This window comes from Notolepis coatsorum (assembly GCF_963971535.1).
Source record: "Notolepis coatsorum genome assembly, chromosome: 9".
NCBI classification, from domain to species: domain Eukaryota; kingdom Metazoa; phylum Chordata; class Actinopteri; order Aulopiformes; family Paralepididae; genus Notolepis; species Notolepis coatsorum.
The window spans coordinates 30862784-30879063 of NC_140173.1; the positions used below are offsets into that span (position 1 = coordinate 30862784).

Consider the following 16280-nt stretch of genomic DNA (forward strand, 5'->3'; position numbering starts at 1 on the left):
TTGTGCCCTTCCTGATGGCTTGTCGTACAGAACTTGTAAGTCGCTTTGGATAAAAGCGTCAGCTAAATGACTAAATGTAAATGTAAATGTAGTGCCCACGTGACACCTAGCTAACATACTGTGACTGTACTTTATTAATTCGTATCTTTGTGACTGAGGTTACGGTTATAATTTACATTACATTGAAAAGATACGAAGCTATATTTTTTAAAGGTGCATTTTTTTTATACAGAAAGAGGTATTATTTAGAACATGAATTCATATTTAGTAAGGCTTGAAAGAAAAGAGCTATTGTTATTTATAGGTTGCTTTTTAAGTTATTTTCTTGAGATTCGTCAGATTACTAGGCATAATAAAGCATGTTGAGTAACTTTGGTTATAGAGATATAATTGTTATATAAATAAATAATAATTTTATATCCATAGAGGACTCAGGACTGAGCAGGCATACTTTAAAAGTTTAAATATATTAAAATTATAAGTCAACTTTAAGTATCTTGAGTTGAGGCTGTGGGCACCGTCCTCTTTTTTGGAAATCACAATATGGTCATTGGTCACCCTAGAATACAGTCCCTCCTCCCAGCCCAGGTACTACTACCTACGTAACCTCTGACCTATAGTGGAAAGAGTTAGACTTTTCAGAAGTTGCATATTCTGTTCTGACTTCTGACTTTATTTATTCCTTTATTCCGGTCTTAGATTGCAGATGTGAAGAAACCCAAGAAGACACTACAGCCAAAGCCTCCATCCACAGGTGATTTCTTTGGCACCTTGTACAAACAGAACTCCCTCGAGCAACTAAGCAGAGAGGAGGCCGTCGCCGCCTGGATCGGCCGCACAACACTCCCTGCACGTACAGTCAAAGATGAGGATTTCATAATGATGTTGCGAACATTTGATAAAAGGTTCAGAGTGCCAAAAAAGACTAAAGTATCCAACCTGGTGGACAAAGTGTATGTGGAACAACAAGAGAAATGCAGGCACAGGTTGTCTATGGCAAAGTAACCGTAGGTTTAGACATATGGTCCAAAAAGGGTCTCACTGCATCCTTCATTGCAATCAGTGCTTCAACCCAGAAGATAATAAGCCTGAACATATTCTCCTGAACCTGAAGGAAATGGTTCACCCCCACACTGCTCAAGCTATAAGTGCGCTTGTGGAGGAGTGCATAGAAGCCTGGGGGATCCCAAAAGAGAAAATCCTCACGAGGATCACTGACAATGGCAGCAACATGGTGGCTGCGTTCTCGTTCCGTACTGCAGAAGAGGCCACAACTTCTTCTGAGGAGTCGGACTCTGAGCACAATGAGGATGCCATTGACGAGAACAACAACGATGTGCTGCAGGAAGGAGAGGACGACATTGACGGGTCAGTCTGTGCTTGAAGTTGAAATAATTCTATATTCATTTGAATAATAATAAATAGGTAACTGCCTGGTTATAATTGAATTTTATATACATATTAATAAATAAGTTAATATGTTAAACATTGTGAATTGAATAAATAAGTTCAAAAGAATAAATGGATCATTAAGGGCTTGCGTCCACCTGCCTCATATGTATGACCGCACGCGTCTTTTTTCAATGTATCCCAATGGGGAGAGAGCGTATGCGGCCGCATGCGCCGCCTATAGGAAGTGCGCTGCAGTCGGCTTCTTTTTTCAGCTTTTTTGTGCGGCCGAAAGTTGAAACTTTCTCAACTTTCAGAGCGATGCGCTGAGCTCATTTTCAGACAACCAATCACAGCCATTGATATCTACCACTCTGTTTGTAACCTCTGTTTGTAACCTGTTTGTAACCTCTATAAACCTCTGTTTAAAACCGCGGCATGGCTGTAGATTTCTTTCTGTCATCTACAAGATGCGCTTCATGCCAGCGCTGCCGGCGCACTATCAGTGTTTTTGTGAGCCAGGTGGACGCGGGCCCTAAACTATGCATTTGTATTTTTTCTTATCTCCATCATGTAGGGACGAGTACGACTATGCCTATGGAGCAATGGAGAGGACCCCATGCGTTGTGCACACCCTCCAGCTTGTAGTAAACATGCTGCTGAACAAGGAACCCTCAATCCGAAGACTGCTGGACAAAACAAGACACCTGGTCAACCAGTTCCGCAAATCATCTGTTGCCACAGAGCGCTTGCTGCAGAGGTCTGGTCTCATCCTCATCAAAGACTGTCTCACCAGGGGGGGCAGGTGGCGCACGGAGATTACGTTCGTCACCAACACCGGGAGACACTAGGATTCGCCTGTTCGAATCCAGCTCCCGGCGTTGCTATCAGCTTGGCTGGCCTCTCACACTGATACAATTGGCTGTATCAGGGGGTGGGAAAGCTGAAGGGTGGGTCCTGGGCGTTGTGGACAGCGACCCCTACAGTTCGGTCGGGGCGCCTGCTCAGCGAGGGTTGGAACTGAGGAGAGATAGTGTGGCCTCCCACACGCTACACTCTCCCCGGTGAGAACCTGCACGGCCAGGTTGGCCTGCCCCAGGCTGCACATGCGTCGGAGGAAAGCATGTGACAGTCTTCGGTCTCCCGGACCAACAGTAGGGGAAAGTACGCAACAACCAGGAAGGGTGGGATGGGATAAAAATCGGGAAAAAGGAGGGGAAGAAAGATATATATAAAAAAAAAAAAAAAGACCGTCTCACCAGATGGTCCAGTTGTCACGCCATGATGGCGCGTTGTCTTCAACTCAAGGACCACGTCACAGCGGTAGCGGAATCCATGAGCTGGGACAGCCTGCAGCCCAGTGAGTGGCAGAAGATTGGCATGCTGCGAGACCTTCTACTGCCATTTGCTGAGCACACAAAGATGCTGCAAAGTGACACCCAATCCCTTTCCCTCGTTGTGCCTGCTCTTTTGGATCTCAGACGCCATCTGTCTGAATTCAATGTAGCTCATGCTAGAACCTACAGAGAGGCAGCTTCACTGGCACAGAAGATGCTTTTCAACATGCACAATCGTTTCAGCGTTTTCCTTGACGTCACAGCCGTCGAGTTCTCTCCTCTTGCTGCAGCAGCATGTTGTGTTGACCCCCATGTATCAGCTGAGACCCTTATTGAGAATGAAGACGATGGAATGCAGGATCTTCTACGTAAGGCAGAAGACTACATTGCTCACAGCATGCCACGAAGAGTGGAAGTGCGAGTGGAGCAGGTGACCGATGATGATGAGGAGGAACTGGAAAACGTGGCTTCAGCAGGAGAGACACCCTTGGCAAAGCGGCCTAGGTTCAAGTTTTTCAGTGCCAGTCGTCCAGCAAGGCCAAAAACGGCCAAGACCACTAACATTAGACAGGAGATTCGGAAATACAAAGAAGGGCTGTCCAACCACCAGGCTGCTAGTGCTAACACAGACGTTGAGGAATCTGCTATCGAGTTCTGGATTTCTCAGAGTCCTATGGTGTTTCCACATCTGAAACCTCTGGCCTTGGATCTCCTGGCGATGCCAGCATCCCAAGCCTTTGCCGAACGTGTCTTCAGTGTAACTGGTTACCTCTCAAATGGCCGCCGCAACAGAGCAAGAGACATATTGGAAAAAAGTGCTTTTCTCAAGTTGAACAAGAACAAGTCTAAATAGTCAATTGTGAATGCAGGCAGCAGCACTGACCATCGCCAACCCTAACTTAGGGGTTAGAGGTGGAGGTGGTCTAGGTCTGGTTAGGGGTTAGTCAGGTGGTCTAGGTCTGGTTAATAGAGGCCATAACCAGACCTAGACCACCTCTACTCTAACCCCTAACCACACCTAGACCACCTCTAACTCTAACCCCTAAGTTACCCTAACCATACCTAGACCACCTCGCTCTAACCACTAACCAGACCTCTTCCATGTGGCACTTTAACACTGACCTAAGATTGTGATTTATAATTTTATATGTTTATGCAAGCAGATTGCAATCAGATTGCTACTGTGTGTACTACTATTATACTATTATCTACTCAAGTTCAACTACTACTGTACTACTGTGTGTTTGTTTACGACAGTATCCTGTTAGTTAATGTTGTTACTTACTGTTACTGGCTGCCAGTGCTGACGACGACACTGTTATTTAATATTTACATTAAAATAAATCGCTGCCAGGTGAGCAAGGCAAAGAAAGATAATGTGACTGTCTTATTAAGTTATTTCTCCATTCACAGATCGACACTCGACATTTTCCTGTCTTTTGCTGTGCAGGCGCCCCAACCGACCTGTAGGAGTCGCTGTTCACAACGACCAGACTACCACCCATCGACTTCCCTCCCGCTAACTCTGCCAATTGAGTTAGTATGACGGCCGGCCCAAGCCGGAGGCAACGCTGACAGCCGGATTCGATACCGGTGTCTCTTGCGTTGGTGACAAGCGTAATGTCCGCTGTGCCACCCAGCCGCTCCAGGAGAGGTGTTAGTTGAACAATTCCTAGGCTAACCGGCACTGTCCGCTTCCATTCATTGTGCTAAGCTAGGCTAACATGTAGCCAGATAGCTTTCTACTGAACGCACAGAGAGGAAACTGGTATCTATCTTCTTGTCTCTCTCTGTAGAAGACGGTAAGCTAATTTCCCAAAATGTTGGCGTGTTCCTTTAAGCACAAAGACGTGTTGGTTTGAGCATCATGATGGTATAAAACCTTCCTGTTTGGGGAAAAAACTAAACAAAGTGAAACAAGAGTCTTTTTTCTTTTTAGAAACAATTGTATTTGTGCTCATTCATGTACATAAGAAGTAGGATGCTATTGATGAGTCAACACTCATTTAACGTGTTTCCAATAACGTTCCTATCAACAGAGAATCACATTTTCTTTTTCAAGACATCAGGGAATCAAGATATACATTGACAAGTTGATATTCGGAATCAGCAATTCATAGTGTATTCATCTGCAATATACATGGGAAGGATGATTTGGTTTTACTTGGTGCAGACATCTCTTTGCAGTGCTAGCTTCTTTCTCCTGAGAGCAGGCTCTGTTGCAGCAGGTGGTGAATTGTTATTTTTTTAATTTCTATTTATTTTTGGGCTTTCTGTATTTTTTCACCCATCCCAATTTAGTCGTTATGCCAATTCCCTTCCTGGTCGTTGCGTGCATTGCCCGCCTGGGGCGGGTGTAGAACTACCACATGCCTCCTCCAATACATGTGGAGTCGCCAGCCGCTTTTTTTCACCCGACAGCGAGGAGTTTCACTGGGGGAACGTAATGCGTGCAGAGGTACATGCTATTTCCCCCAGATCCCCTCCCTGCTGAACAGGCGCCCCGACCGACCAGTAGGAGTCGCCGTTTACAACGACCAGGACACATAATCCCCACCGGCTTCCCATCCGCCAACACTGCCAATTGTGTTAGTAGGGACGACTGACCAAGCCGGAGGTACCGCTGACAGCTGGATTAGATCCCAGAATCTCTGCGGTGGTAGGCGAGTGCTTAGTCCACTGCGCTACCCAGCCGCCCCTAGCAGGTGGTGAAAGTTAACCCTTTCCCTGCCACACGACAGAAGGTTAACCCTTTACTATATGTGTGATAGTAAAGGGTTAACCTTCTGTCGTGTGGCAGTGAAAGGGTTAACCGGCTGTCGTGTGGCAGTGAAAGGGTTAACCTTCATGTCGGCAGGTCTGTAGTAATAGTATAGTATTCACCATAAACTGTACTGCTGGCAGATGCAAACCTTGTGTTTCGACAGCCCGATCTCGCTTAGAATATGTAAATAAAGTACTAATCGAACACAGGAAGAAGGGTATAATGTACGTTATGTCAGCCATGAGTAATATATTTACGCATTGTATCGAAAATGTAACATGTAATATTATTATTATTATATTATTACATATTCCAAACATCTCAACTTTTTACATTTTGAGAAAACATATCGAACCCTGACCTTAACCCTGACTTTATGTCTTAACCATAACCATTACTAACTAAACTAACCTTAAATCTAACTATAATCATAGTTAGACGGTGGTGATAGCACTCGCCCGCGACTGCAATGACTGTTGGTTCAACTCCTGGTTGCAGCGTTTGTTTTGGACTTTTGCCGATACAATACGTAAATATATTACTTACTAAATATATTAGCGTGTTGTGGTTGACAGGTCTGTAGTAATAGTATTCACCATAAACCTAACTGCTGGCGGATGCGAACCTTGTGTTTTGAATGAGTGTCATGGTGTTAAAAGGTTTTTGAGCGTTACGCGGTTTGTGTTTTAGTGTTTTTCTCTGCAGAGCGGGAAAGCTGCTACTTGTCCTCAAACAGCCTGAAGTAACTCCTCCCGAGGTGTGCGATGAGAGGGGAAAGGTGTGCTGCACTTGTTGTCATCCAGGAGGATCGATTTCACATTAAAATGACAAAGACAAGACCTCGAAAAAGCAGATCAAAATTTGGCGTTTCAAATGGGTGAAATTAACCAGTGCTAACCAGTCGGACCGCCGTGGACTCGCGTGAGAAAATCCTTCAAATCTTTAAGTCCGTTTTCCCCCCTCAAAGGACAAAGAGCATCGGGGGGAGTAGCATCGGGTATCTCCGATTCCTCCTGGGCCAATCACGTCAGAGATGGCTACTCCTCTACCAATGGCGGGGGAGAGAGGTGGAGCTGGAAGTTCTCACTGTGGAAGATGCTTCCTGATCCTGGCTGGACGGGGTTCAGAAGACCCGCCTTCTCGCCACCATGACAGTGGGAGAGTTCAGAGAGGAGGGCGAGCTGGAGAACACAGAGAGAGAGGGAACACAACGAGTTCAGAGAGGAGGGAACACAGAGTTCAGAGAGGAGGGCGAGCTGGAGAACACAGAGAGAGAGGGAACACAACACGTTCAGAGAGGAGGGCGAGCTGGAGAACACAGAGAGAGAGGGAACACAGAGTTCAGAGAGGAGGGCGAGCTGGAGAACACAGAGAGAGGGAACACAAAGAGTTCAGAGAGGAAGGCGAGCTGGAGAACACAGAGAGAGAGGGAACACAACGAGTTCAGAGAGGAGGGAACACAGAGTTCAGAGAGGAGGGCGAGCTGGAGAACACAGAGAGAGAGGGAACACAAATAGATCAGAGAGGGAACACAAAGAGTTCAGAGAGGGAACACAAAGAGTTCAGAGAGGGAACACAAATAGTTCAGAGAGGGAACACAAATAGTTCAGAGAGGGAACACAAAGAGTTCAGAGAGGGAACACAAAGAGTTCAAAGAGGGAACACAAAGAGTTCAGAGAGGGATCAGAGAGGGAACATAAAGAGTTCAGAGAGGGAACAGAAAGCACAACAAACCAGTGAGAACTGAGAACGAGAACACTTGCTTAACCGTCTCATCTCCCTCTCTCTTCTCTCTCTCATCTCCCGCTCTCATTTTTCTCTCTAATCACCCCCTCTCTCATCTCTCCCTCTCATATCTCCCTCTCATCTCTCTCTCATCTCTCTCTCATCTCTCCCTCATACCTCTCTCTAATCTCCCTCTCTCATACCTCTCTATCTTCTCCCTCTCATCTCCCTCTCATCTCTCTCTCTCTATCTATCATCTCCCTCTCATCTCCCTCTCACATCTCCCTCTCTAATCTCCCTCTCTCATACCTCTCTATCATCTCCCTCTCATCTCTCTCATACCTCTCTCTAATCTCCATCTCGTCTTTCTCTCATATTTCTCATCTCCCTCTCTCATACCTCTATCTCTCATCTCCCTCCAACACACACTGCAAGGGTTAATTAATTAACACTCAAATAAAAGAAGCAGAGAAAGAAGGAAATATACTGTATGGAAAGAGAGAGAAATACAAAGTATGGGGGAGGGAGAGAGAGAGACTCTATGGAGAGAGAGAGAGGGAGAGAGAGATAGAGAGGGAGAGAGAGACTATGGAGAGAGAGATACTCTATGGAGAGAGAGAGAGTGATAGAAAGGAGAGGAAGGAAGAGAGAGGAGAGGAAGAAATGAGAGGAAAAAGCGAGGGAGGGAGGGAGAGAGATAAATAGAGAGCAGCAGGATAAACGAGTAGAGAAAGAGAGGAGAGCTGGGTGCCAAGCTGCTAATGATGTCACAACGACACACACACACCTCCCAGAGCTCCCATTTCCCGTTTCCTGAGAGGCTGTTTGTAGTTTAATTAAAAGCTGTAAGATCCTGCCATGTTAATCAAACACCCTGTGGTCCCTCTGTGTGTGTGTTATTCTGGTCAGGGTCCTGTCCTCAACTTGTGGGACTGATACACTGGAGAGGACTCCTCAAGACACACACACACACACACACACACACACACACACACACACACACACACACACACACACACACACACACACACACACACACACACACACACACACACACACACACACACACACACACACACACACACACACACACACACACACACACACACACACACACACACACACACACACACACACACACACACACACACACAATACTAGTGAAGCAGAGTTTGTGAATTAAAAAGGGATAATTCAGAATTTTGGAGCCCTTTCCCAGCACAACCCACGCTGTCCTTCCTTAGTCAGTCTAACTAACTAATGCAACGTCAATGGGGTCGAGCTCCTATCTGTACAAGCTCACTGAAACTAGGTGAAACCTACTCCTCGGTGCACACACACAGATATCCCTTTTACACCGGCCAGGCTCCGTGCTGGAGCCGGTTCCCGAACGTAATCTCGCACCGGCCGGCGCGGTCAGACCGGGATTAATTGGTTCAGAACGTGACAAATCGGTGCTCAGCTGGCACCGGAAAATAGTTGTTTTTTCCTCGCGAACCGTGACATCATCAGTGGCCGTGTCATATTCTAGGCTGTGAAGACGAGTGGTAGCGAGTCAGCGCGCGAGCGCACACACAAAAGAATACACGCACACACACGCTGTATACGTTTGGAATGAATCGTTCCAGCAAAGTAGGCTTCTATTATTCAACACTTTTCAAGTGCCAATTGCGGTTGTCACCCATTATTGGCCTTAATAAATCAGATGTCATGCTTACTACTATATGATACCCATTAAAACAAGTCATTCGAATAATAGAAGCCTACTTTGCTGGAACGATTCATTTCAAACGTATACAGCGTGTGTGTGCGTGTATTCTTTTGTGTGTGCGCTCGCGCGCTGAGGCTCGCTCTCCACGCATTATTTTTACCTGAGTAACGCCCCCGTTGATGACGGAGATGGTGGAATGTTGGTTCTGCTTAAATGGGTGTAAACGCGGGGTGGTTCGCCAGAGGTACCGCCGGATATCGGTAAAAAAGACAATATCGAACATCCCTAGTAAGAAGGTAGTCTGACTCACAGGATGGCGTGGCTACGTGAGACTAGTAAGAAGGTAGTCTGACTCACAGGATGGTCTGGCTACGTGAGACTAGTAAGAAGGTAGTCTGATTCACAGGATGGTGTGGCTACGTGAGACTAGAAGGTAGTCTGATTCACAGGATGGTCTGGCTATGTGAGACTAGAAGGTAGTCTGATTCACAGGATGGTGTGGCTACGTGAGACTAGTAAGAAGGTAGTCTGACTCAGAGGATGGTGTGGCTACGTGAGACTAGTAAGAAGGTAGTCTGACTCACAGGATGGTGTGGCTACGTGAGACTAGTAAGAAGGTAGTCTGACTCACAGGATGGTGTGGCTACGTGAGACTAGTAAGAAGGTAGTCTGACTCACAGGATGGTGTGGCTACGTGAGACTAGTAAGAAGGTAGTCTGACTCACAGGATGGTGTGGCTACGTGAGACTAGTAAGAAGGTAGTCTGACTCACAGGATGGTGTGGCTATGTGAGACTAGTAAGAAGGTAGTCTGACTCACAGGATGGTGTGGCTACGTGAGACTAGTAAGAAGGTAGTCTGACTCACAGGATGGTGTGGCTACGTGAGACTAGTAAGAAGGTAGTCTGACTCACAGGATGGTGTGGCTACGTGAGACTAGTAAGAAGGTAGTCTGACTCACAGGATGGTGTGGCTACGTGAGACTAGTAAGAAGGTAGTCTGACTCACAGGATGGTGTGGCTACGTGAGACTAGAAGGTAGTCTGACTCACAGGATGGTCTGGCTATGTGAGACTAGAAGGTAGTCTGACTCACAGGATGGTGTGGCTACGTGAGACTAGTAAGAAGGTAGTCTGACTCACAGGATGGTGTGGCTACGTGAGACTAGAAGGTAGTCTGACTCACAGGATGGTCTGGCTATGTGAGACTAGAAGGTAGTCTGACTCACAGGATGGTGTGGCTACGTGAGACTAGTAAGAAGGTAGTCTGACTCACAGGATGGTCTGGCTATGTGAGACTAGAAGGTAGTCTGACTCACAGGATGGTGTGGCTATGTGAGACTAGTAAGAAGGTAGTCTGACTCACAGGATGGTGTGGCTACGTGAGACTAGTAAGAAGGTAGTCTGACTCACAGGATGGTGTGGCTACGTGAGACTAGTAAGAAGGTAGTCTGACTCACAGGATGGTGTGGCTACGTGAGACTAGTAAGAAGGTAGTCTGACTCACAGGATGGTGTGGCTATGTGAGACTAGTAAGAAGGTAGTCTGACTCACAGGATGGTGTGGCTACGTGAGACTAGTAAGAAGGTAGTCTGACTCACAGGATGGTGTGGCTACGTGAGACTAGTAAGAAGGTAGTCTGACTCACAGGATGGTGTGGCTACGTGAGACTAGTAAGAAGTAGTGCTGTCAGGCGATTAAAAGAATTAATCTAATTAATTACAGGATTTGTAATTAATTAATCGCATAACCATTTTAGGCCTGATATTCTATATTCTATAATCATATTTCAAATTGCATGTGTCCGGATGGCAGAATTCAGTACTGTATCTACAGAACCTTCGGTTTAATCATCTTCCCTTTATTAATCTCCTTAGATTTCGTTTTGTCACGTGAGACTAGTAAGAAGGTAGTCTGACTCACAGGATGGTCTGGCTACGTGAGACTAGTAAGAAGGGAACAGTCCTAGGGATGGTCTGGCTATGTGAGACTAGTAAGAAGGGAACAGTCCTAGGGATGGTCTGGCTACGTGAGACTAGTAAGAAGGGAACAGTCCTAGGGATGGTCTGGCTACGTGAGACTAGTAAGAAGGTAGTCTGACTCACAGGATGGTCTGGCTATGTGAGACTAGTAAGAAGGGAACAGTCCTAGGGATGGTCTGGCTATGTGAGACTAGTATATCTCCCATGTCCAGACTTAAAGGAACACGCCAACATTTTGGGAAATTAGCTAAGCGTCTTCTCCAGAGAGACACAAGAAGATAGATACCAGTTTCTTCTGCGTGTTCAGTAGAAAGCTATCTGGCTGCACGTTAGCCTAGCTTAGCACAATTAATGGAAGCGGACATGGCTGGTTAGCCTAGGTATTGTCCAACTAACACCTCTCCCGAAGGCTAACCGACCATGTCACCTTCCATTCATTGTGCTAAGCTAGGCTAACGGGCAGCCAGATAGCTTTCTACTGAACGCACAGAGAGGAAACTGGTATCTCGTATTCTTAGGGTTCCTCAAATTTGTTCTGAGCTAGGGAAGTCAGCCTTTTCCTTTGATGCCTCTAACTCGTGGAATGTCCTTCAACTCTCTCTGAAATTGGAGGTTCTCCCTTCCCTTGGAATGTTTAAACGTATGATTTCAGACCATTGTAACCTGTAACTGTTTTAGTTGATCTTTTAAAATTATTTTGAAAAGTTTTAAATGTTTTACTTTTCAGTGTTGCAAAAAAAATTGCGATTTTAAAATCAAACGTATTCAAGTATTAACATCACTAACATGTCATAAAAGCATGTAGAATGTATATTATCATCAATACGTTAGTTTAGCAATAGGTTAAAAGTGCCATTAGATAGTTTTACCTTCTCGATTTGCTGAAGTCTATTCCAAGACGGCAACCATTTAGAAAATGTTGAACCATGGGAATTGTAGTGTTTTTGCGGCCATTTTGTCGAGGGCATGCATAGCTGTGGATCAGCGTTGGAATTATTCCGAACTACACTTCCTGGCAAGTTCTATGGGGGTTCAAAGTTCAGCGTTCTGAATGAATTATGTCAATAACTGTTATTATTCGGGATAATAAGCCACAAAAGGTAAGGTTTTTGACAAATATTGAAACGCAGTTAGTTTCTCCTCCCTATTGCTAGCATGTAGCAACAATTAGATCTGAAATTAGTTTCAAAATGGTTGCACTGTGGTGAAAATAAAAAAATACAGTAAATTACAGTAGATATCATTATCTGTTCTTGCACGCCTGGTGATACTAAATCCAAATTGAACTCGGGCATTTGAAAGATAATATATGTATATATATATAAATGTGCGAATTGGCTATAATAAGGTAATTTATAAGCATCATATTCTATAATAATATTTCAAATTGCATTGGTCCGGATGGGAGAATTCAGTACTGTATCTACAGAACCTTCGGTTTAATCATCTTCCCTTTATTAATTTCCTTAGATTTCTTTTACACATGATCTCAAGAGGGTACTGAACGAGATCAGTGGCAGTTTTTTAAGTTTGGTCATTATTATCATGGTGTTATTCACTGTCAAATATGCAAAGAAAATCATAATTCATATTCTCCTTTGTTTCATCACAATTTAAGCAAGCCTAGTAATAGACACAATATTTCTGGGACTGTGAATACATTCCCTGATGTCCATAGATGTCCCTAGATACCAAGAATATGCAAATGGTCCTTGTAGAAGTGGAGCAATATTCCATTTACCTAGGTATATATTTTAGGTGAAAATATTCCACGGGTAGAACAGGTTACATTACTGTGAATATTGTTTTTATTATGTACCGTTTACATTTTGTACAATCGTCGTTTCTGTAAATGAGGGAAACCTCAGATGCTTACGATTTTAAATAAAGTTTAAAAAAGAAAAATCTATCTTCCTGTCTCTCTCTGGAGAAGACGGTAAGCTAATGTTGGTGTGTTCCTTTAACACAATCTGCGCCAACGTTTATATACGTGTTTGCTCGACAACCGTTGAACGGCAACCTCGTATATATACGTTATTTGGTCCGTTTTCCTTTTTTTTCCGATTTTAATATTCTATTCAATGTCACGGACCTGTATGTTGCCGTTAAAAGGCATACTGGGACCCCGAGGGTGCAGTACCGGCCAGATCCTCCCAGGTGGCAGCATCGAGAGTGCAGTAAACCCTGTTCCAGACGGCGTGTTACGCTTAAATCGCTCCGGGCGCAGTTTTTTAGTACAGGGAAGCCTAGAGGTTCACTCGGTCGCATTGAAAAGTGTCCAGGACATGCGATGCATGTGTTGTGCTGGATTATGTCGTGGACCAGATGGACATCAGATGGACCAGATGGCGATCAAACAATTGGAATATTCTTTTTGGAATAGCCCCGGTCAAAAGGTAAGGACTATCTGACGTCAATTCCAGCTTGATCGTACAATGTTCTCATACCGATCCAGCTGATCAGCGTGTGTAGTGTTCACAACGAATGCCCTTACTGGCAATCAAAGCATCAGAAACGACCCCGACCTCTTTCATGCATTCATGATGAAACGTAATACCTATATTTGATTTGGAAATAGTAGCGTGTCCAGGGATGAAACGCCAATGCTTTTAGTAGAATTCACGTTGCACCCTATTACTCAGCCTCCCAGGAATTAGCTCGGATCACTCCGAAACTATACTTATATTCACAACGGGATAACGTGCGAACGTATTCATGAAAAAATTTATTATTTTTTGCATCTTGGACAGAAGATAGTTACTGTCAAATGACCATAGTATTGTATCCATAGCTATAATATAGAATATAGATATAGCTCTACAAACAAGGTGACGCACTCCTATCTTTTAAAGTGTGGCCTGGCTAGAACAGGATAAGGATAATAGCTGGCAGTGAATGAGTCAAGCAACAATAACGACAGACGTAGTTTCGTGCCCTAATTAGCAGTTCAACCATTTGTTTTTCTACTTCTAGTTGCAAATCAAATTCCAACTTCTGTTATTGCGAGGCTGCAAACCTGGGCTGTGTTGAAATTCTTGTGTGTGTGTGGTGTGTGTCTGTGTGTGTGTGTGTGTGTGTGTGTGTGTGTGTGTGTGTGTGTGTGTGTGTGTGTGTGTGTGTGTTGGTCACAGCATTCAGTGCTCCGTCACGCTTCCAGGTAACTGAGAATGAATTAAAGGAAGCTCTTTCTGCTGGAGCGGATGAGGAGAGGAAGAGGAGAGGAACACAAAGAAAAAGCCAGAGGGGCCCCTACCCACACACACACACAGGCACACACACAGACACACACACACACACACACACACACAGAGTGCGTACCCTGGAGGGGCCCCGGTACAGCGAGCGGAGCTGGTCCCAGGACTGTGTCTGCTGGGGGTCCAACATCGTCTCGGCAAAAACCTGGAACACAGAAAACGTTTTATTTGATTTTATTGCAGTACAGAGTAGCTTAAGTTTCACTTTCACTTTTGAAGGAGAGAAAGGAGGCTCTGGAGACGACACAAAGATGTTACACAACGATGGCAGAGGATTTGGAAATGATTCAGATTAAACCCAGCAGCAGATCGACTGGAGAGGAGCTCAGAGGACCAGTCCAGACAAGCAGCAGTATGTTTGACTGGAGAGGAGCTCAGAGGACCAGTCCAGACCAGCAGCAGTATGTTTGACTGGAGAGGAGCTCAGAGGACCAGTCCAGACCAGCAGCAGTATGTTTGACAGGAGAGGAGCTCAGAGGACCAGTCCAGACCAGCAGCAGTATGTTTGACAGGAGAGGAGCTCAGAGGACCAGTCCAGACCAGCAGCAGTATGTTTGACAGGAGAGGAGCTCAGAGGACCAGTCCAGACCAGCAGCAGTATGTTTGACAGGAGAGGAGCTCAGAGGACCAGTCCAGACCAGCAGCAGTATGTTTGACAGGAGAGGAGCTCAGAGGACCAGTCCAGACCAGCAGCAGTATGTTTGACAGGAGAGGAGCTCAGAGGACCAGTCCAGACCAGCAGCAGTATGTTCGACAGGAGAGGAGCTCAGAGGACCAGTCCAGACCAGCAGCAGTATGTTTGACAGGAGAGGAGCTCAGAGGACCAGTCCAGACCAGCAGCAGTATGTTTGACTGGAGAGGAGCTCAGAGGACCAGTCCAGACCAGCAGCAGTATGTTTGACTGGAGAGGAGCTCAGAGGACCAGTCCAGACCAGCAGCAGTATGTTTGACAGGAGAGGAGCTCAGAGGACCAGTCCAGACCAGCAGCAGTATGTTTGACAGGAGAGGAGCTCAGAGGACCAGTCCAGACCAGCAGCAGTATGTTTGACTGGAGAGGAGCTCAGAGGACCAGTCCAGACCAGCAGCAGTATGTTTGCGTGATGCGCTAAATCAGGCTGCAGCTACATGATCTGTCAATGAACAAATTGACGGAAGGTATTACTGTATGTTGGTTTATTTAAAAATTAGAACATGACGTCAACTCTGTCTGTCCAACAAATGGATATGAATCATTGAAAATGAATTCAGTTGAATTAAAACAGACGTAGACGGACAGACACAGTGGATCAATGTAGCCGCATAGCGTTGAAGATGAAATAACTTTTCTACAGATATTGAGTGTCATTTTGTAAAATGTCCGGTGTCACCGGTGTTGTCATGAGTTTATTAGTCATGGGAAATGTCACATCACTGCGGCAACCCTAATGGCCAACACCCGTTTACAGCTCGTATCCAGAAGTCATAGAAATGTGTTGTTAAGGAGCGGATGGGTAGCGCCTCCTACTGGTCGGTCGGGGCACCTGTTCAGCAGGGAGGGGATCTGGGGGAAATAGCGTGAACCTCCGCGCGCGTTACGTTCCCCCAGTGAAACTCCTCGCTGTCAGGTGAAAAGAAACAGCTGGCGACTCCACATGTATCGGAGGAGGCATGTGGTAGTTCTACACCCTCCCCAGGCCGACAGTGGGGCAATGCACGCAACGACCAGGAAGGGAATTGGCATTAGAGTTGTTCCGATACCGATACCAGTATCGGAAATGCCGCCGATACTGCCTAAAATGCTGGTATCTGTATCGGCGAGTACCCTCTAATTCTGCGCTCCAATACCATATGACGTAATTTATCAACAACACTGCGGTCTGCTGAGTGAGCATTATAAAACAAACGTGTTTTTAACAGACCGTGAATTAAAGTGTCAATGCCATTTGTCATTTTAATAGCAGATACTTTCTTAAAATGCCATCGTCCCGACAGAGAGCTGTTGTAGGGGAGCTCTGATGGGTTCGCTTGGTGGTGTTATTAGCATTAAACAGCTAACCGAAAGCTAGCGTTAACTAACGTTAAAGTTTTAGTTTTAACGTTACCTTGGCTAAAGTTGGGGCTATTCATAATCCAGCAATAATG

The 16280-nt window shown here is 45.4% G+C and overlaps 1 protein-coding gene across 1 annotated transcript in view; it reads right to left on the reverse strand.

The window, feature by feature from the left end:
- Positions 1–4685: 4685 nt before the first annotated feature.
- Positions 4686–16280, reverse strand: part of vps8 (VPS8 subunit of CORVET complex) — a 197320-nt gene continuing 185725 nt past the window's right edge. Inside the window, 2 exon segments of the mRNA XM_084321817.1 lie at positions 4686–6671; positions 14224–14304. Of these exon segments, the coding sequence (XP_084177943.1) occupies positions 6528–6671; positions 14224–14304 (225 nt within the window). The 3' untranslated portion in view covers positions 4686–6527.